The 21,093-nt window shown below is 40.5% G+C and overlaps 2 protein-coding genes across 4 annotated transcripts; one reads left to right on the plus strand and one right to left on the minus strand.

Moving 5' to 3' along the window:
• Positions 1–1,703: 1,703 nt before the first annotated feature.
• LOC110537451 (C-type lectin domain family 4 member E) lies at positions 1,704–4,681 on the minus strand. The gene is made up of 4 exons (XM_021623509.2): positions 4,115–4,681; positions 2,764–2,903; positions 2,579–2,682; positions 1,704–2,151 (listed from the first exon to the last, which is right to left on the minus strand). The coding sequence occupies exons 1-4, from the start codon at positions 4,140–4,142 to the stop codon at positions 2,103–2,105; spliced, it is 321 nt and encodes a 106-aa protein (XP_021479184.2). The 5' UTR covers positions 4,143–4,681; the 3' UTR covers positions 1,704–2,102.
• Positions 4,682–9,574: 4,893 nt separating this feature from the next.
• Positions 9,575–20,321, plus strand: LOC110537452 (etoposide-induced protein 2.4 homolog). 3 transcript variants are annotated; one of them, XM_021623510.2, is made up of 11 exons: positions 9,575–9,705; positions 13,487–13,616; positions 14,322–14,467; positions 14,884–14,944; positions 15,086–15,152; positions 15,263–15,387; positions 17,287–17,406; positions 17,596–17,707; positions 17,815–17,926; positions 18,054–18,128; positions 18,257–20,321. In XM_021623510.2, the coding sequence occupies exons 2-11, from the start codon at positions 13,575–13,577 to the stop codon at positions 18,420–18,422; spliced, it is 1,026 nt and encodes a 341-aa protein (XP_021479185.2). In that variant the 5' UTR covers positions 9,575–9,705; positions 13,487–13,574; the 3' UTR covers positions 18,423–20,321. The 3 variants fall into 3 exon arrangements, with proteins under 3 accessions (XP_021479185.2, XP_021479188.2, XP_021479186.2); XM_021623513.2 differs by having other exon boundaries at positions 9,576–9,675; XM_021623511.2 differs by lacking the exon at positions 9,575–9,705 and adding an exon at positions 9,712–9,845.
• Positions 20,322–21,093: the final 772 nt, after the last annotated feature.

A 21,093-nucleotide genomic window follows, 5' to 3' on the forward strand; every position in this document is an offset into this window, starting at 1 on the left:
GTAACTGTATTAAAGTCACCATTGGCCTCATGTTGAAATCCCTGAGCGGTTTCCTTCCTCTCCGGCAACTGAGTTAGGTAGTGACTGGTTGTATTGACATTACAAGTGTAATGAATAACTTCACCATGTTCAAAGGGGTATTCAATGTCTGCTTTTTCTGTGTGTGTTTGTGTGTGGGGGGGATAGATCAGCTTCCATCAATGTAATTGTCTGCATCATTTCCAATCCCCCAAGTACTTTTGTAAATATGTAAATGATATACAGTACTAGTGGGAGGTTTGGATACACCCACTCATTCCAGGGTTTTTCTTTATTTGTACTATTTTCTACATGGTAGAATAATAGTGAAGACTTCAACACTGTGAAATAACACGAATGGAATCATGTAGTAACCAAAAAAGTGTTAAACAAATCAAAATATATGTTATATTTGAGATTCTTCAAAGTAGCCACTCTTTGCCTTGATGACAGCTTTGCATACTCTTGGCATTCTCTCAACCAGCTTCATGAGGTAGTCACCTGGAATGCATTTCAATTAACAGGTGTGCCTTGTTAAAAGTTAATTTGTAGAATTTCTGTCCTTCTTAATGTATTTGAGCCAATCAGTTGTATTGTGACAAAGTAGGAGTGGTTTACAGAAGATAGCCTTATTTGGTAAAAGCCCAAGTCCATATTATGGCAAAAAGAGCTCAAATAAGCAAAGAGAAATTACAGCCCATCATTACTTAAAGACATGAAGGTCAGTCAATAAAGAACATTTCAAGAACTTTGAAAGTTTCTTAAAATGCAGTCTCAAAAACCATCAAGCGTTATAATGAAACTGGCTCTCATGAGGACCGCTACAGGAAAGGAAGACCCAGAGCTACCTCTGCTGCAGAGGATAAGTTAATTTGAGTTACCAGCCTCAGAAAATGCAGTAGAAATATATATTTCACAGAGTTCAAGTGACAGACACATCTCAACATCAACTGTTCAAAGGAGACTGTGTGAATCAGGCCTTCATGGTTGAATTGTTGCAAATAAACCACTACTAAAGGACACCAATAAAAAGAAGAGACTTGCTTAGGTCAAGAAACACAAACAATGGACATTAGACTGGTGGAAATCTGTCCTTTGGTCTGATGAGTCCAAATTTGCGATTTTTGGTTCCAACCGCCGTGTCTTTGTGAGACGCAGAGTAGGTCAAGATGATCTCCGCATGTGTGGTTCCCACCCTAAAGCATGGATGAGGAGGTGTGATGGTGTAGGAGGGCTTTTCTGGTGACACTGTCTGTGATTTATTTAGAATTCAAGGCACACTTAACCAGCATGGCTACCACAGAATTCTGCAGATATACGCCATCCCATCTGGTTTGCGCTTAGTGGGACTATCATTTGTTTTTCAACAGGACAATGACCCAACACACCTCCAGCTATTTGACCAAGAAGGAGAGTGATGGAGTGCTGCATCAGATGACCTGGCCTCCACAATCACCCAACCTCAACCCAATTGAGATAGTTTGGGATGAGTTGGACCACAGAGAGAAGGAAAAGCAGCCAACAAGGGCTCAGCATATGTGGGAACACCTTCAAGACTGTTGGAAAAGCATTCCAGGAGAAGCTGTGTGAGAGAATGTGTGCAAAGCTGTCATCCAAGCCAAATTTTACTCCTGTACTTTTTAGCCTAGCCATAAAAGGGGTTGAATACTTATTGACTCAAGACATTTGAGCTTTTCATTTTTAATTCATTTGTACAAAAATAATCTACATGTAATACGTTTTAAATTCAGGCTGTAACACAACAGGATGTGGAAAAAGGGATGTTAACACTTAAATGGCCATTTTAAGGAATGTCTACATGATAGAGGGGAAAGGAGTATTAGCATGTTGTACTGTTAATAAATGTATCCGGCCGTAATCTGCTCTGTGTAACATGTACGCTGGGAGTCGGGAAGCAAGTACAGAGAGGGAATCATTTAATAAATAAACGAAACATGGAACAAAACAAGAAACACAAAAAACACACAGACAAGAAACAGAATCAATAACGACCGAGGAAAGAACCAAGGGGAGTGACAGATATAGGGGAGGTAATCAGGAAGGTGATGGAGTCCAGGTGAATCTCATGAGACCCAGGAGCGAGTAACGATGGTGGCAGGTGTGCGTAATAATCTGCCGACGTCAAGAGCCGGAGAGGGGGAGCGGGAGTACACGTAACACTGTGTTAGCATTCAGTAACATTCATTTAACTTTGTGAAGGCATACTATGAATTACCATTTACCTAGCAAATAATGCTAAAGTTCTCATTTATGGCGAAGCAATTGACATGCATTTCTCGTTGTGTGGGTCTGGTGTTTGAGTTAGGCCTACAGACATGCTACTGTCTCACAGATCCAGAAGAACAAATTGCTGCATGTTTCATCATTCTAGCTCTGTAAGGGATCATTGAAGGTAGCAGGGTGCATCAGCTATATACAGTCCTCAGTTCCATGCATGTTATTAGGCTATCCAAGCATCTAAAAACCTAAAAGCACACAATACAATCAGATTGTCAATGTTGCACCAATTCTGTAAAAGACACAAAAATAATTTTCTTACCTTATGGTCAGTGGTGTGCCATCCACCCATGTCGTGGTCGATTCCATTTCTATGTCAGACAGACCAATCCAGTACCTCATCTTTTGGAATCCATTGTTAAATTCCTAGCATATTGGCAGAAAAAAATATATTGGCATACTGGCATCAACAGTCCCACACTAGTTTCCCTCCTTTCTTTCTCTCACCTGTTCCTCTTTGCTGTTTATGATCACCAGGTCTGCTCCTCTCCTCTTGCAGTCCTTTCTACTCTCCTCCCAGGATTTAGTTTCAGTAGAGATGTAATACCAACTGGAGCCGAAAAACCTCCATCCCTGTCTTACCATCCCTGTTGAAAAGCAGCATAATAGAGCAGTAGAAAAGTAGCACTCATGTCCATATTGACACAAAAACCTCTTAGTGAATTATCCATTTAGATATATAAATATTATGGTTGTTTAAGCATTCCAAGATGGTGAATCAATGACTGTTTACACTCTCGCTCTCCTTTTTCAGATAAAGTACAACTCACCTAGCACACAGTTGAAACTGATCTCTCACTTTAGTCATGGTATCATAATTTGTCTTCATCTGGTCTATAGCTTTAATTAACTGGTCTCTCTCGTTAATTAACTGGTCTCTCTCATTAGTCACGGCATTGAAACTGGTCTGTGCCTGGTCTCTCTCGTTAGACATGGCAGTGAAACTGGTCTGTGCCTGGTCTCTCTCGTTAGACATGGCAGTGAAACTGGTCTGTGCCTGGTCTCTCTCGTTAGACATGGCATTGAAACTGATCTGTGCCTGGTCTCTCTCGTTAGACATGGCAGTGAAACTGGTCTCTAGTTGGTTTCTATCTTTTAAAGTGACATTGAAAAGGGTCCGTAGCTGGTCAGTCTCTTCAGTTAGGTTATTGTAACTGGTCTGTAACCAGTGTATCAGTGCAGAGTTGGCTCTAAGAAGAGAAGCTAAGATTTAGATGGCAGAAAGAGCCTATGATTCATGAGCTGTTTGTTATTTTCAGCATTATGTGTACAACTCCTTTATCTTTTGAAAAACATGCAGTTTAAGATTCTCCAGTTACAAGCATGTCATTACTGTAGTTTGTATAATTTTCCTGATTTTGCTAACTCTACTTCAAAGCTATTTTGTCAGAAATAATTTCACTCACAGAAGAGGTGCAGGGAGACATTGAGTGTGAATTGTACAATGCACATCAGACCAACGCTCACAGTGACCAGTCTGTAGACTATTCTCCCTGGCCCTGTATTCTCAGCTCCTGGGATGGTTAGGAAACAGCAGAGGAAGGCACTGAATAACGCCTGTCTACTTCTTGACAATGACATTGAATGCACAACTAGCAAGGTAGTAACCTAATTTGTGTGGTCCCTAAAAACAAAACGCATCCTTATCATGACACATTATAACAGGTTATACATCCATTTGTCCATGAAAGAGTAATTTAGCCTGACAGGATGTTAGGATGTTGGTTTGAATCCAACATCCTAACATTTGTACTCTGCATTTAACAGAGTACAATGCAATTTGGATAAGCTCTCTTACCTGTTTTTTTCTGCCTCCTCTGAATCATTTGCTGCAGTCTTCATGTGTATATCCTTTGTATCCTCGGAAAGGTTTCCATGGTTCACATTGATTTCAGAATTTCCTGCTCTGACAATGTCTTCCATCTCTTGTGATGAAGTATGCGTGGTGACAGTGTGGTTCTCCACAATGGACAAGCTCTGTGATTGAGGAACTTATTTAAGCAAATTGAAAACAGGAAGCTGGTATATCAGGGACAACATTTAAATGTTTTTCTTATCATTATTCTTCCTCCTATATATTGCCCTACTTTTTAGGTCTCAACTTCTGTCAAAGTTTTCATGTGGTTTTGGCACAGAGGAAAAGATAGACAGTGACCTTGTTGATATCCTGGAAAAGTGGTTGCCTCTCCATTGATGTTATACTTTATTGGTACCATTGATTCCCAGCATGATAATTATAAGTGTCAAAAAACCTGTCATTCAAAGTAGTAGTAAACAGGAATAGAAAAATTATGTTGGGCTACTACAGTGTTACATTTTTTTAAATCCATGAGTGATGATTCATTGGAAGATGGTATTTACACAATTAAACCCTTTACACCAATAGTTGTCACAAGTGCTTTAGTAGGACCTAACCTGGCCAGGACCCCAAAATATCAAGCAGAAGCACAGTGGCAAGGAAAACTCCCTAGAAGGAAGAAACCTCGAGAGGACCCATAATCAAACATACAGTGCATTCTGAAAATATTCAGACCCCTTCCCTTTTTTCATATTTTGTTACATTACATTACAGCCTTATTCTAAAGTAGATTAAATAAAAAACATCCTCATCAATCTACACACACAGCTCACAAATTACTGCACCTGTACATAGCCCACCTATAATTTAGCCCAAACAACTACAGTGCCTTGCGAAAGTATTCGGCCCCCTTGAACTTTGCGACCTTTTGCCACATTTCAGGCTTCAAACATAAATATATAAAACTGTATTTTTTTGTGAAGAATCAACAACAAGTGGTGCACAATCATGAAGTGGAACGACATTCATTGGCTATTTCAAACTTTTTTAACAAATCAAAAACTGAAAAATTGGGCGTGCAAAATTATTCAGCCCCTTTACTTTCAGTGCAGCAAACTCTCTCCAGAAGTTCAGTGAGGATCTCTGAATGATCCAATGTTGACCTAAATGACTAATGATGATAAATACAATCCACCTGTGTGTAATCAAGTCTCCGTATAAATGCACCTGCACTGTGATAGTCTCATAGGTCCGTTAAAAGCGCAGAGAGCATCATGAAGAACAAGGAACACACCAGGCAGGTCCGAGATACTGTTGTGAAGAAGTTTAAAGCCGGATTTGGATACAAAAAGATTTCCCAAGCTTTAAACATCCCAAGGAGCACTGTGCAAGCGATAATATTGAAATATTGAAATGGAAGCTCATACAAGGAGAAGACTGATCAGAGATGCGGCCAAGAGGCCCATGATCACTCTGGATGAACTGCAGAGATCTACAGCTGAGGTGGGAGACTCTGTCCATAGGACAACAATCAGTTGTATATTGCACAAATCTGGCCTTTATGGAAGAGTGGCAAGAAGAAAGCCATTTCTTAAAGATATCCATAAAAAGTGTTGTTTAAAGTTTGCCACAAGCCACCTGGGAGACACACCAAACATGTGGAAGAAGGTGCTCTGGTCAGATGAAACCAAAATTGAACTTTTTGGCAACAATGCAAAACGTTATGTTTGGCGTAAAAGCAACACAGCTCATCACCTTGAACACACCATCCCCACTGTCAAACCTGGTGGTGGCAGCATCATGGAATGGTTCAAAAATGGAATGGAATGGTTCAAAAATAAACATATCCAGATGTTAGAATGGCTGAGTCAAAGTCCAGACCTGAATCCAATCGAGAATCTGTGGAAAGAACTGAAAACTGCTGTTCACAAATGCTCTCCATCCAACCTCACTGAGCTCGAGCTGTTTTGCAAGGAGGAATGGGAAAAATGTCAGTCTCTCGATGTGCAAAACTGATAGAGACATACCCCAAGCGACTTACAGCTGTAATCGCAGCAAAAGGTGGCGCTACAAAGTATTAACTTAAGGGGGCTGAATAATTTTGCACACCCAATTTTTCAGTTTTTGATTTGTTAAAAAACTTTGAAATATCCAATAAATGTCGTTCCACTTCATGATTGTGTCCCACTTGTTGTTGATTCTTCACAAAAAAATACAGTTTTGTATCTTTATGTTTGAAGCCTGAAATGTGGCAAAAGGTCGCAAAGTTCAAGGGGGCCGAATACTTTCGCAAGGCACTGTACCTCTTTCCCTACTGTATTTATTTTATTTATTTATTTTATTTTGCTCCTTTGCACCCCATTATTTTTATTTCTACTTTGCACATTCTTCCACTGCAAATCTACCATTCCAGTGTTTTACTTGCTATATTGTATTTACTTTGCCACCATGGCCTTTTTTTTGCCTTTACCTCCCTTATCTCACCTCATTTGTTCACATCGTATATAGACTTGTTTCTACTGTTTTATTGACTGTATGTTTGTTTTACTCCATGTGTAACTCTGTGTCGTTGTATGTGTCAAACTGCTTTGCTTTATCTTGGCCAGGTCGCAATTGTAAATGAGAACTTGTTCTCAACTTGCCTACCTGGTTAAATAAAGGTGAAATAAAATAAATAAAAATAAACACACAATACCCCATAATGACAAAGCAAAAACAGGTTGAGATATTTTGGAAAATGTAATAAAAAAAATCTGAAATACCTTATTTAAATAAGTATTCAGACCCTTTGCTATTAGACTCGAAATTGAGCTCAGGTGCATTGATTATCTTTGAGCTGTTTCTACAACTTCATTGGAGTCCACCTGTGGTAAATTAAATTCATTGGACATGGTTTGGAAAGGCACACACCTGTCTATATGAGGTCCCACAGTGGCATCCATCATTTTTAAATGGAAGAAGTTTGGGACCACCAAGACTCTTCCTAGAGCTAGCCGCCCGGACAAACTGAGCAATCGGGGGAGAAGGGCTTGGTCATGAATGTGAAGAAATAGCACATTCCACCTCCCACAATCCCATGGCGTAAGTGGAAACATGAATATTTGATGATGTGGATGATAAAAATGCATGCAACTTTTGTTAAGCACTTAAGCACTACCACTTTGCACATTTTAAGGCCAGGTTCAGCGGTAACCCATGTTAACCGATAAACACATAGCTTATCATTGCTTTTGTTTAGGCAGTCTGGGATGTAACTGAGTTGGAGCTGTCAAATCGGTGATCATCTGCTTTTATGGTCATTGTCACTGAAACCACACCCATCCAAATATCCCACCCCATTAGAAGTTCCAAACGAGAAAGTGTAGGCTATATATACACTGAACAAAAATAAATGTAAAGTGTTGGTCCCATGTTTCATGAGCTGAAATAAGATCCCAGAAATTTTTCAAACTCACAAAGCTTATTTTTCTCAAATTTGGGGGAACAAATCTGTTTACATCCCTGTTAGTGAGCATTTCTCCTTTGCCAAGATAATCCATCCACCTGACAGGTGTGGCATTTCAAGAAGCTGATTAAACAGCATGGTCATTACACAGGTGCACCTTGTGCTGGGGACAATATAAGGCCACTCAAAAATCATCGGTCTACTAGCTGCCACCGATCCCTTTTTCTTTTCTGTTGGTTTTGTCTTGATTGTTTTCACCTGTTGCTTTTTTTGGTTCATCAATGGTCTATTTCAACTTCCAGTGCCCGTCTGCTTTTGTGCGGGCTTATTCCTACTGTCAGTGGTGAAGTTGTTTTCTCCTACGTAATTTGTTGTATGTTATTTCCTGGTTTTTGGAGACATACCTGATTTATGGTCATTGCCTGATTGTTGGCTAGACCAAGCGAAATAAACACATCCATTGGAAGTATTGCTCTCTGCGCCTGACTCTACACCCACCACTCCTAGAATTCTGTGACATCTATGGTATATTGGCAATCACACAATTTAATGTCCACCTACTTTGCGTGATGGAAACAGGCTTCCCCCAAAAAAACTGAACTACCAAAAAAACTACAAAAAAATGTATAAATTAAATAAATCAAACAACGTTTCTGTAAAAAAAACAACAACAACAACAAAAAAAAAAACGATCTGATCCCTACACAGGTTCAAGGAGAACCTGGGAGGGCGGGTCTTCCGGCTCCAGTACCCCTTGCAAGTCTTCAGGTGTAAAATCTTTGACTCCCAAAAACGTTTATGCCGCAGCCAGAATAATGTCCAGTTTTTTTCCCACTTCTTTTAGACTTGTGCTGAACAGTTTATAACTGTGGCAATGAACACAACAAAATCCACCTTTTTAACACAGGTTTGCTGTATGGCAGCAAACATTTACTACAGGCTGTGGTGTATCCACTACCATCTCTTCAAGAGCATCTCTTGTTTTCTCAATTATTTTAATCGCCTCCGCATAGGAGATTCGATTGACCGCTTTAACATTTGCCACCTCAATTTCCTTCACCCTTACCGTTCTTCAGCATACTGTTCTTCAGTATACCGTTCTTCAGTATACTCTGTTCGTCTGCAAACACTTGAAACATGGCCAAATCCTTTACAATTCTTACACTGCAGTGGTTTGGGGACGAAAGCTCTTACGGCGTATCTTACATAACCAAGCTTCACATGTGTAGGTATTTGCTCTTCAGAAATACAATGAATCAAAATAAGGCCACTCCGGGTCACTCTGACAGACCACTTTTCCAAGTGCATACTTCACCATTTTCGACACCTCAAACGGGTTTCCCAAATATGCATCCTTACTCAACAAACACATCCCAACAAGAAGGAATTCATTATCATTTACACATGTATCCTTCAATAAAAGGTTTGACAATTTCCTTTTTGTTCCAGTTTTTTATACTACTGTTGTCCATTCAGAACATTCGTCTTCACCAAATTTACTCGACGCGCTGCTTAATTCAAACTCAAAAATTCAAAAGCATCCACTTCCGCAATCTTTCAGGGACCTGCGATGTCCACTTCCCACCCATCCCTCAAAACTTGATAAATTTGTGGCATTTTGTTGTGTGACAAAACAACACATTTTAGAATGGCATTTTATTGTCCCCAGCACAAGATAATGTAATGATCATGCTGTTTAATCATTTTCTTAATATGCCACATCTGTTAAGTGAATTGATTATCTTGGCAAAGGAGAAATGCTCACTAACAGGGATGTAAACAACCTTGTTTACAACATTTTGGAGAAATATGCTTTTTGTGCAGATGGAAAATGTCTGTGACCATTCATTTCAACTCATGAAACATGGGACCAACACTTGTGTTTCTATTTTTTTTAGTATATGTTGGTCTACTACAGTGTTTAATGGTATGAAATCCATGAGTGATGATTCACTGGAAAAATCTTTACAAAACCCTTTACACAAATAGTTGTCACGGGTGCTTCCGTAGGGCCGTCCCAGACACCACACTACATCTCCCACAATCCGTTAGGTTGGAGTTTGCGCATTACACAAGTTACGGGGCAGGGTTTGGTTTGTTGTTGCAGAAAAAAGAGGTGAAGAGATTATTTAAACTGTCGTATGAGGTAGGCCATGTTGACTAAATAATCGATTATCTGGCTTGTTTTTGATTCAATTAGCTAAATCATCTAAAGTCGTTGTTAGCTAGCGAGACAGTTGCCGGTCATGTTAGCTTGCACCTTTTGCATTTGGACGATTTGCCTAGGTAGCTATAATTGTTTGTTTTGACACCTAATGTAGCTAGCTAATGTTACTACTGAACGTCTGTGTACTAACGTTTTTGCAAGTAGCTAGGTATGTGATTAACAACAGTTGGTTGTATAATGTTCTTGCAGCTAGCTAACGTTTCAGTGTTGTCTGCCCCTAGACACAGGGACCCTTGGGGTTCCTAGAATTGAGGCAAAACAACGTTTCAATCATAACTGGCTAACAACAGATGGCTAGTTAGCTAGATAACGGTGTCTCTAACATCACTTGATACTGTAACTGGCTATTCAACATAAGAATGTCATGCACATACATTTCTACTGACTCTACACACACACACTCACATACATGTTCGGGCCACCCTGTTTATCTTAAATCCTGTTGCATAGTCAACTTACCCCTGTACATATCTACCTCCATCACTCCAGTATCCCTGCACGTTGTAACTATGGTATTGGAACTGACCCTGTATATTGTATGCTTGCTTAATTCTTATTTGTTTTTTTCTAGTATTACATTGTTGGGTTTTGAGTTTGCAAGAAAGGCATTCCACTGTAGTTGTGTATGTTACATTAACCTGAAACCTTTAACAGCCAACGTGAACAAGGGATTTGCAGCCACTAAGTCCCTCGATCTAGGCCTGCACATGAGGTATCCACATGCTCAAATGTGGCATGGATTTTGGGCTTGCATATAGATGTTGTTAGCTGCAAAGTGAGAGTGATAGATCTATACTTGTTCAGAAATATGCTATAACCATTTTAGAAAATTGTTTGAATAATAGTATAGGCCATATACAATGGCATGCTCTTTCTAACATTAATGTTATGAGCAAAGCAAACCTGATGCTCTCTAAATCAGGGATCTCCAACCCTGTTCTTGGAGAGCTACTGTCCAGTAGTTTTTCACTCCAACGCTATTTTATATAGCGTGCCTGATTCTAATAATTAGCTGGTTGATAAACTGACTCAGGTTAGTTACAACTGGGATTGGATTGGAGGGTAGCTCTCCAGGAACAGGGTTGGATAACTAGCAGATTGTAACAGGCTAACGTGATGCTCCATTTAACAGCCAGTAGCAGCAGTGTAAAAATAAATAAGGGGTGGTGTCAATGTAAATAGTCCCGGTGGCCATTTGATGAATTGTTCAGCAGTCTTATGGCTTGGGGGTAGAAGCTGTTAAGGAGCCTTTTGTTCCTAGACTTGGCGCTCCGGTACCGCTTGCTGTGTGGTAGCAGAGAGAACTGTCTATGACTTGGGTGACTGGAGTCTTTGACCATTTTTTGGGCTTGCCTCTGACACCGCATAGTATATAGGTCCTGGACGGCAAGAAGCTTGGCCCCAGTGATGGGCCGTACACGCTACCCTCTGTAGGTCCTGACGATCAGATACCGAGCAGTTGCTATGCCAGGCGGTGATGCCAACCAGCTGCTCTCAGTGGTGCAGCTGTATATGTTTTTGAGGATCTGGGGACCCATGCCAAATCTTTTCAGTCTCCTGAGGGGGAAAAGGTGCTGTCGTGCCCTCTTCGCGACTGTCTTGGTGTGTTTGGACTAGTGGTTGACCGATTCATCGGAATGGCCGCCGATTTGCAGATTTAAAAATATATATATTATTATTTAAATGGGCAAGTCAGTTACGAGCACATTCTTATTTTCAATGACGGCCTAGGAACGGTGGGTTTAACTGCCTTGTTCATGGGCAGAAGGACAGATTTTCACCTTGTCAGCTCGGGGGAACCAATCTTGCAACCTTACAGTTAACTAGTCCAACGCAATAACGACCTGCCTCTCTCGTTGCACTCCACAAGGAGACTGCTTGTTACGCGAATGCAGTAAGGTAAGTTGCTAGCTAGCATTAAACTTATCCTGTAAAAAATATTCAATCATAATCACTAGTTAACTACACATGGTTGATGGTATTACTAGATATTATCAAGCGTGTCCTGCGTTGCATAATCTGACTGAGCATACAAGTATCTAAGTATTTGACTGAGCGGTGGTAGGCAGAAGCAGGCGTGTAAACATTCATTCAAACAGCACTTTCGTGCTTTTTGCCAGCAGGTCTTCGTTGTGCGTCAAGCATTGTGCTGTTTATGACTTCAAGCCTATCAACTCCCGAGATGAGGCTGGTGTAACCGAAGTGAAATGGCTAGCTAGTTAGCACGCGCTAATAGCGTTTCAAATGTTACTCGCTCTGAGCCTTCTAGTAGTTGTTCCCCTTGCTCTGCTTGGGTAATGCTGCTTCGATGGTGGCTGTTGTGTTGCTGGTTCGAGCCCAGGGAGGAGCGAGGAGAGGGACGGAAGCTATACTGTTACACTGGCAATACTAAAGTGCCTATAAGAACATCAAATAGTCAAAGGTTAATGAAATACAAATGGTATAGAGGGAAATAGGCCTATAATTCCGATAATAACTACAACCTAAAACTTCTTACCTGGGAATATTGAAGACTCATGTTAAAAGGAACCACCAGCTTTCATATGTTCTCATGTTCTGAGCAAGGAACTGAAACATTAGCTTTCTTACATAGCACATATTGCACTTTTACTTTCTTCTCCAACCCTTTGTTTTTGCATTATTTAAACCAAATCGAACATCTTTCATTATTTACTTGAGGCTAAATTGATTTTATTGATGCATTATATGAAGTTAAAATAAATGTTCATTCAGTATTGTTGTAATTGTCGTTATTACAAATAAATACAAATGTAATCGTCCGATTAATCGGTATCGTCTTTTTTGGTCCTCCAATAATCGGTATCGGCGTTGAAAAATCATAATCGGTCGACCTCTAGTAAGTACATTATTTAACTTCAGAGGTGAATGTATCAAACCAGTTGCCATGATAAGTTTCTTGTTGTGTACTCTCAAACAATAGCATGGTATTTGTTCATTGAAAATAAGAATGTTTTCTTAACTGACTTGCCTAGTTAAATAAAGGTATAAACAAATAAAAACAGTTGGCACATCGGCGCCCACAAATACCGATTTCCGATTGTTCAGCCCTAATTAAGTCGGCCATTCCGATTAATCGGTCGACCTCTAGTACTTAAATTCAGTAATCTTGCTCTGATTTGTCATCCTGAGGGTCCCAGAGATAAAATGTAGCATAGTTTTGTTTGATAGAATAGATTTCTATATTGAAATGTAGGAACTGGTTTCTTCAGTTTGAACCCCTGCTGTGTCTGGACAAAATAAATGAAAAAATAGGTCAAATCATGACTGCGGTGATCTTCAAGTAGGAAAGTAGGAGCTCTAGAAAGAAGCCTGAGTTTCTTAGTTGAATAACCGTTCAAAACTATTTTCCCCAGTCGAAGGTCATTTTTTTTTCCTGAGTTCCCAGTTGTCTTCCAGGAACATACATCTTTGTATGTTCCTAGGTTGTCTTGAATGCACTGAAGTCGGAAGTCCGAGATTTCCGAGTTCCCAGTTGTCCAGAACGCAGCATAAGGGTTGGAGAGCCCTGCTCTAAATATTTAACTGTGTGATGTCACTGGTTGCTTAGTGTGCTCCTCCTTGCCATGAATAAAAACTTCCCTAAATAGAGGCTGAATAACATGCTCTTTAACATGAGACTTGGAGCAAAGTGAACCTGCTGCTCTCCGTAACTGTTCTCCTGTGTGGTGTGATGTCACAGGTTGCTAGGTGTGCCCTCCCTGCGATGAGAGTTGACCAGATCCCCAGCACCCCCTCCTGCAGTTGATGGATCTGCAGCTGGTCTGGAGATGACAGACAGTGTCAGGGCCTTCCTCCGTAATGTTGCGACGGTCAGACAGCAACCCATCACACCCCGTCTGTCCACACACAAGTGATAGGCCTACACATGGGATTAAAGGAGGGTACAGCTATCATGAGTCTGAATCATGAGCTGGTGAACCAACTAGCAAGCTCTGTTTAGATCCATTGGGAATTATGTTCTAGTTAAATTGATGCCATCCACTCGGCCCATTAGACATTTCGTCTAATAAGTTAGTATGTTTTTACACTAGACAAATTAAACATTATAATAAAGTTTAAGCTTTTTCTTTCGTGTTTTTTCTTATTTGCTTTAGAGCAAACATTGCTTTCGGGCAAAACCATAGTAGCCTACATTTAATGGCTTAACCAAATGTTTACCCTTGTGTTGTTTACCTTGACCCTCATTACCTTATTTCCAGATGAAGATCTCCTCCACAAAAGCAGTACAAAGATTAGCCTTGTTTTTTTGGTATAGTTCAAGTGTTTTTATTTCAACTGTGCTACTAGGTAAGCAAGTGAATTTAAGCACAAGTTACCTGACTTCAATGATATTAAGATACATTTTGTATTTGCAACACTGCTTTGGATTTAAAAGGAACTTTTCCACCCATGGCCATACACATACCAAGTCTAACATACAGTGTAGTGTTCAACATTAGAAGAATGTGCTGTGTTGATTTTCTTCATAAGGCATTTACCCCAGTCTCACTTAGAATTTTCTGTGTGTCCTACAGGGGATTAAGGACTCCATTTTGGGGATCGGAACTATCTCCAAGTTGGATGCCCGCATCCAGCAGAAAAGGGAGGAGCAGCGAAAGAGGAGAGCCAGCGGGGCCCTGGCTCAGAGACGGGCCCAGAGTGAGGAACGCAAACAGGAGAGGTAGACACTGGCAATTACGACTTTAATAACCTATTCACACTGCCGAGCCAAGCTGGACTGGTTTCAAAACCCCCAGTTTTTGGAACCGTGCTGGAAGGGGTGGTGTTGAAGAAAAAAATCAGAGACAGCACATTTCTGTTTTGGTTGGCACGATATTGTGGGTATAAAAAAGGGTATATGTGTTTTCTCTCTCAGCCCGAGGAGCTATTTGATACATATCATTAAAGGGTATTTTTAACATTCCTCCCTATCTAACCTGATATGCTCTTTCTAGTTATGACGGGTTCATATTAAAAAACTTTAACATGGATCGTTGTGTGCTGTCCAGTGTGAACAGTAGGCTTAGGCCTATACCTTTTGTGTGCTTATTAATGACAATGGTGAGTGATAATGTGTAGTCATACTCTCTCTTTCAGTGAACCCAAATTAGCCAGTAGGATTTTTCAGTGCTGTGCATGGAATGGGGGAGTGTTTTGGGTAAGAAACATACTTTTCTATATTTTAAAACTGTTTGAAAAATGCATATCATGCAAATACTGATTTTTCTATGAGAGGGGCAGAGAAGTAATACTACAACGACATTGTTCATGTTAGTAATCCCTCCAAATATTTTTGCAGCTCAGTCTGTTCCTCTTCTATCGGGTGTTTATTCCACTGCTGCAGACTCTGACAGCAAGAATTATCGGTATGCCTGCCTGGAACTATGGGGTGGGTTCACTCCATTATCACATGCTTCATAGTGATTTGTTAATAACAGTGGTAAAACCTGTCACTCAAAGAGACATTTCTTGACAGGTGACCCCTCACTCCATGGTAACGTGTGGTCCTGGCTGGAGTTCATATTGACTTCCGTGTTCAGTGCTCTCTGGGTGCTCCCTCTGTTTGTGCTCAGCAAGATAGTCAACGCCATTTGGTTCCAGGTGAGGCCTTTGTTAGTACACAGGTGATGACGTAGATGTTTTGTGATTGTCGTTGTAACAAGGGTGGGATATAGCTGGTCAAGGACAACTGTTGCTCAGTTGGCACCGGAGAGCACTAGTCGTACAGTGGCTTGCGAAAGTATTCACCACTTTGGCATTTTTCCTATTTTGTTGCCTTACAACCTGTAATTAAAATGGATTTCTTTGGGGTTTGTATCATTTGATGTACACAACATGCCTACAAATTTAAAGATGCAAAATATTTGTTGTGAAACAAACAAGAAATAAGACAAAAAAGAACTTGAACTTGAGCGTGCATAACAATTACCCCAATAGACTTGCAGCTGTATGTCTCAAAAGCTTGGCACATCTAGCCACTGGGATTTTTGCCAATTCTTCAAGGCAAAACTGCTCCAGCTCGTTCAAGTTGACATTTAAATGTTTCCCCTTAAATTGTTGCTTTAGCAGTATGCTTAGGGTCATTGTCCTGCTGGAAGGTGAACCTCCGTCCGTCTCAAATCTCTGGAGGACTGAAACAGGTTTCGCTCAAGAATTTCCCTGTATTTAGCGCCATCCATCATTCCTTCAACTCTGACCAGTTTCCCAGTCCCTGCCAATGGAAAAACATCCCCACAGCATGATGCTGCCACCACCATACTTCAGTGTAGGGATGGTGTTCTCGGGGTGATGAGAGGTGTTGGGTTTGCGCCAGACATAGCGTTTTCCTTGATGGCCAAAAAGCTCAATTTTAGTCTCATCTGACCAGAGTACCTTCTTCCATATGTTTGGGGAGTCTCTCCATATGTTTGGGGAGTCTCCCACTTTTGGCGAACACCAAAAGGTTCGCCAAAAAGCAACAACTTTTTTTCTGGCCACTCTTCCGTAAAGCCCAGCTGTGTGAAGTATACGGTTTAAAGTGGTCCTATGGACAGATACTCCCATCTCCGCTGTGGAGCTTTGCAGCTCCTTCAGGGTTATCTTTGGTCTCATTGTTGCCTCTGATTAATGCCCTCCTTGCCTGGTCCGTGAGTTTTGGCGGGTGGCCCTCTCTTGGCAGGTGTGTTGCGGTGCCATATTTTTTCTATTTTTAATAATGGATTTAATGGTGCTCCGTGGGATGTTCAAAGTTTGATATTTTTTAATAACCCAACGCTTATCTGTACTTCTCCACAACTTTGTCCCTGACCTGTTTGGAGAGCTCCTTGATCTTCATGGTGCCGCTTGCTTAGTGGTGCCCCTTGCTTAGTGGTGTTGCAGACTCTGGGGCCTTTCAGAACAGGTGTGTATATATACTGAGATCAAGTGACAGACAATGTGACACATAGATTGCACATAATTGATTATGTGACTTCTAAAGGTAATTGGTTGCACTAGATCTTATTTAGGGGCTTCATAGCAAAGGGGGTGAATACATATGCATGCACCAATTTTCCGTTTTTTATTTTCTATAATTTTTTTAAACAATTTATTTTTTTCACTTCACCAATTTGGACTATTTTGTGTATGTCCATTACATGAAATCCAAATAAAAATCAATTTAAATTATAGGTTGTAATGCAACAAAATAGGAAAAACGGCAAGGGGGATGAATACTTTTGCAAGGCACTGTATATACATATTTTTTATCATAAACCAATTACGGTCTCTATTGACGATGTTTATAGCTTTCCAGCAATGTTCAGGCGATGGAGTAGTGGCTTTAATACAGTTGAATGAATGCTTGGCTATGCTTTCCTTTTTGTCTCACAGCAGTAACGGATTTCCAATGTGTTATTGCTATGCTATCTATATTCCCTTCCAGTGTTTTTACACTGTTATTGCCCGAGGATCTTTTGAGATGATAACATATGTCACACAGTGAAACAGGAGGTTAACATGCCCTCTGGTTGTCTGCTGTAGGACATAGCTGACCTGGCGTTTGAGGTGTCTGGTCGGAAAGCCCAGCCCTTCCCCAGCGTCAGTAAGATTATCGCTGACATGCTCTTCAACCTCCTCCTCCAGGCCCTCTTCCTCATTCAGGTAGTACAGCAATTGACGTTCCCATGTGTCTTCAAGTTCACAAAGAAGGGTTCACTAAGGTTATATTAAAATTAAAACATACAGGAGTCTTTGGGATCAACGCTGAGAGCTCTAATTCATTACATCCATTGGTTGAAGTTAATAGTCAATATATTAGCTCATCATCTTGTCTTTGTTGTGGTCCACTAGGGTATGGTTGTGAGTCTCTTCCCCATCGATGCCATTGGACAGATGGTCAGCCTTCTTCACATGTCTTTGCTCTACTCCCTCTACTGCTTTGAGTATCGCTGGTTCAACCATGGTGTGCCTCCTTTCTACTCAGATGTTTTTCTTCTCAAAGTATTTTGCTCATTTTAGGTAATAGGAACTGAGCAGAATCTCAACCCATTTGTAACCGTTTCATCCAAGGCATTGAGATGCACCAACGGCTGTCCAACATTGAGAGGAACTGGCCCTACTACTTTGGCTTTGGTCTCCCCATGGCTCTATTGACTGCCCTCCCCTCTTCATATATTATAAGGTAACGCCACTTGTAGCCCCTCTTTCAATCCAAACACGAGACTCTTCCAATATGCAGACTTTCAGTTCTACTGATATACCAAATCATTTTGAATGATCCACTCAAATTATATATTTTTCTGCTTTAGTGGCTGTCTGTTCTCCATCCTGTTCCCTCTGTTCATCATCAGCGCTAACGAGGCCAAGACCCCAACAAAGTTATAGTGAGTATGGTGCACTGCAAGCCCTAACAATGTCCAGTGATCAAACAGATTCACTTGTGTAAAAAGAACCAGTGAAATCCTCTTCCCTGCTCACTCACTCTCTTTCCTCCCGTGTCTTTTCCACACAGTCACTTCCAGCTGCGCCTCTTCTCTCTGGTTGTGCTGATTAGCAACAAGCTGTTCCACAAAACGGTCCACCTACAGTCGTCCTTGACTTTGTCCACCTCCACCGAGAAGCTGCCCCCCTCTCCCCACGTCTCACCTGGCCGCCAGAGACCCCTACCCTCCCAGTGATGGCCACCAGGGGGCGACAAAGGAGCAGCTCAGCAACTGCTTAGTAAACAAATGGAGGAGCAGTTGATTCTTTCTGTGGACAGGAAGAGGAATGATGTTTCTTTGGTTAAAGGGGGGGTTTTATGTGATTTTAATGATTCTACCACAGCCCTTCATATTATTTTGGAGCACCTGCAAGGTGTGTTTTTAATGTGAATGACGAATGAGATTTGACTGCCCTGTCCCTCACACTCAAACACACAAGTTATTATATATTTTTCTCATTTATTTTGTTTAATAGTTTTTTTTATGTATGATGTGCCATTTGAGAGCTTTAAATACAGCACAAGCTGTCATATACATTGTTTGTTTTTTTTCCTGCTCTTTTCAATTCCAACTCCAATGTTTGCTATCCTATTGTTTGTTTAATATGTTTATAACCCAGTGACTGATCCCAGACTGATTTGTATAAAACACTGGATGTGGAAGAGAAAAGGAAAAAGGTTACATTTTTGCCAGGACTGATGTTATCAATGATTGACTTGGATTGAAATACGTGCCGTGCCTGTGTTCATTTTGGGTGATGGTACTGTTTTGGTGCAGGAGCTCCACAATACATCTGAGATAATATTTTACAAGAGAAACAGGAGCTCAAGCAGTAGAAAATGTGTGTGACCCAAAGACGCCTGTTCGGCTTTTCAATTGAAGGGGGTGACGTGTGCGATGTTCAAAAGTAAAGCACAAGTGTAATTTTTTCTGTGTTGCAAGTGACATTCCTTTCACCCTGATAGGATGCTGACTTGTTCATGAATAGCTGTTTCGCTATAAAGCCAGAGTGACACTGCTACTCCTCTGCCCCAGGGATAAGCTTGTGCGGTAAAAACAAAGGGACACTTTATTCCTATAAGGGCTTTATTTAGAGGAATCTTAATTTTTACGCTTTCAGCATGGGAGATGGGCCTGTATCCATGTAGGCTGCAAAATACCAATTAGTGGAAAAAAGATCAGAATTGGGTTGCCTGTGTAAACACAGCCAAAGTGTCGCAGATCTAGGATCTGTCCATACAATCTTATATTCATTATGATCTAAAAGTCCAAATGGATGCTAGATCAGCACTCCTGATCTGCAACGCTTTGTGGATACAGGCCCTGATCTAAACCTCACACTACCAAGGAAGAGTATCCTTACCTAAAAAATCCAAATATGAAATCACTGGTTGTTGTGTGGTGATAAGTGAAGTTAGCTGTTTTAAGGAAGCGGTTTTCTATAGGGGTGTATTAAGCTGCGTTTACACAGGCAGCCCAATTCTGATATTTTTTTCACTAATTGGTATTTTTACCATCTCTGAAAAAGAGTTGATGTGATTGGTCGAAAGCCCAATTAGTGGAAAAAAGATCAGAATTGGGCTGCCTGTGTAAACTCAGCATTAGACAGACAGGTGAAGCTGTCTGTCTGCTGCTGGGTCAGATCAGATGAAACTGCCAAACTTCTTTACTACTCTGTTTGATTTACTTCTGCTTCAAATCAATTGCACACCAAGGACTATAGTGTAGGAAATAGGAAGATGTCACTGAGCTGAACTTCTGACAGATTTTCTCTTGAAGTAACAGACAGGGGAGAAACCCTCTGTGTTTATGTTCCCCCATGAGCAGTGGCAAATACAAACAGCCTGTAGGGGCTTCTTGTTTTACATGATGTCACTTGGCTCTAATGTTCAACCAAACCTCACCAAGGGGATTATCATCATCTAGCTTTCACCTAGTCATTAATCTCATGGGTTGCGGGGGAAGGGGAAGTGTTTTTGAAACAAACGGTATGTAGTAATTGTAAGAAGTGCATAGTGTTTATGTATGCAGATTGATATTTGTGAGGTTGGAGTAAAAGTATTGCCTAAATAAAATTGGTCAGTATACACTACATCTACTTGGAAGTAATCTTGATTGACCCCAATTTATTTTGTCTCAAATGTTATTCTATGGTTAGCTGCTTTGTTGCTCAATGTTTCCCACCCAGGGCCAGCTCCAGTCATAATTAAAAAAAAGTGGTTGCTTAGGGGACCCAACCAAAACCAAGAGAAAAATTATAAATAAAAAGTTCTATTTACATTTTTTAGGAACTCCGTTGTGGTATCAACATACTATTGAGAGTAAAATTAAATTAAATTGGTAGTTTGTCTAGCCAGCCATCTACACTTGTAGTAATCATGGCCGAATACCGACCGGGCACACAGGGCACATGCCAAGAGGCCCTGACCTCCAGGGGTTCCCTATTGATTTTGTTAGTCATTCTCACTCAAATTTCATATTAACATGTCATAAGTCATTACAAAATGTGTAGAATTGCAGGAAATTTACTTTAACTTTCCCACCTGGATATTTAATTAAAAAATCTCAACATTTGTTTGTAAAAGAATTCACAAAAAATATTCTGGTGTTTTATACATGTCCCAATGTGGGTGATAATTTAGAGAGAACAGCTTCTCTGTTCATACTTCCAGACTATTTTTATCAAGCTCTTTTTTAAAAATGTCTTAATAAAAATATGTATTACAAATTACAATAACAAAAAAACAGGCCATCACTACACGTATTTCTCTAAAGAAACATAAAATAAACAGAAACAATAAATAAAAATCACTACACATGAATTGCAAGTTCTTATTTTATTCTCAGCAGTAAGGACACGTCACTG

Source organism: Oncorhynchus mykiss, chromosome 12 (assembly GCF_013265735.2).
Source record: "Oncorhynchus mykiss isolate Arlee chromosome 12, USDA_OmykA_1.1, whole genome shotgun sequence".
In the NCBI taxonomy this organism is placed as follows: domain Eukaryota; kingdom Metazoa; phylum Chordata; class Actinopteri; order Salmoniformes; family Salmonidae; genus Oncorhynchus; species Oncorhynchus mykiss.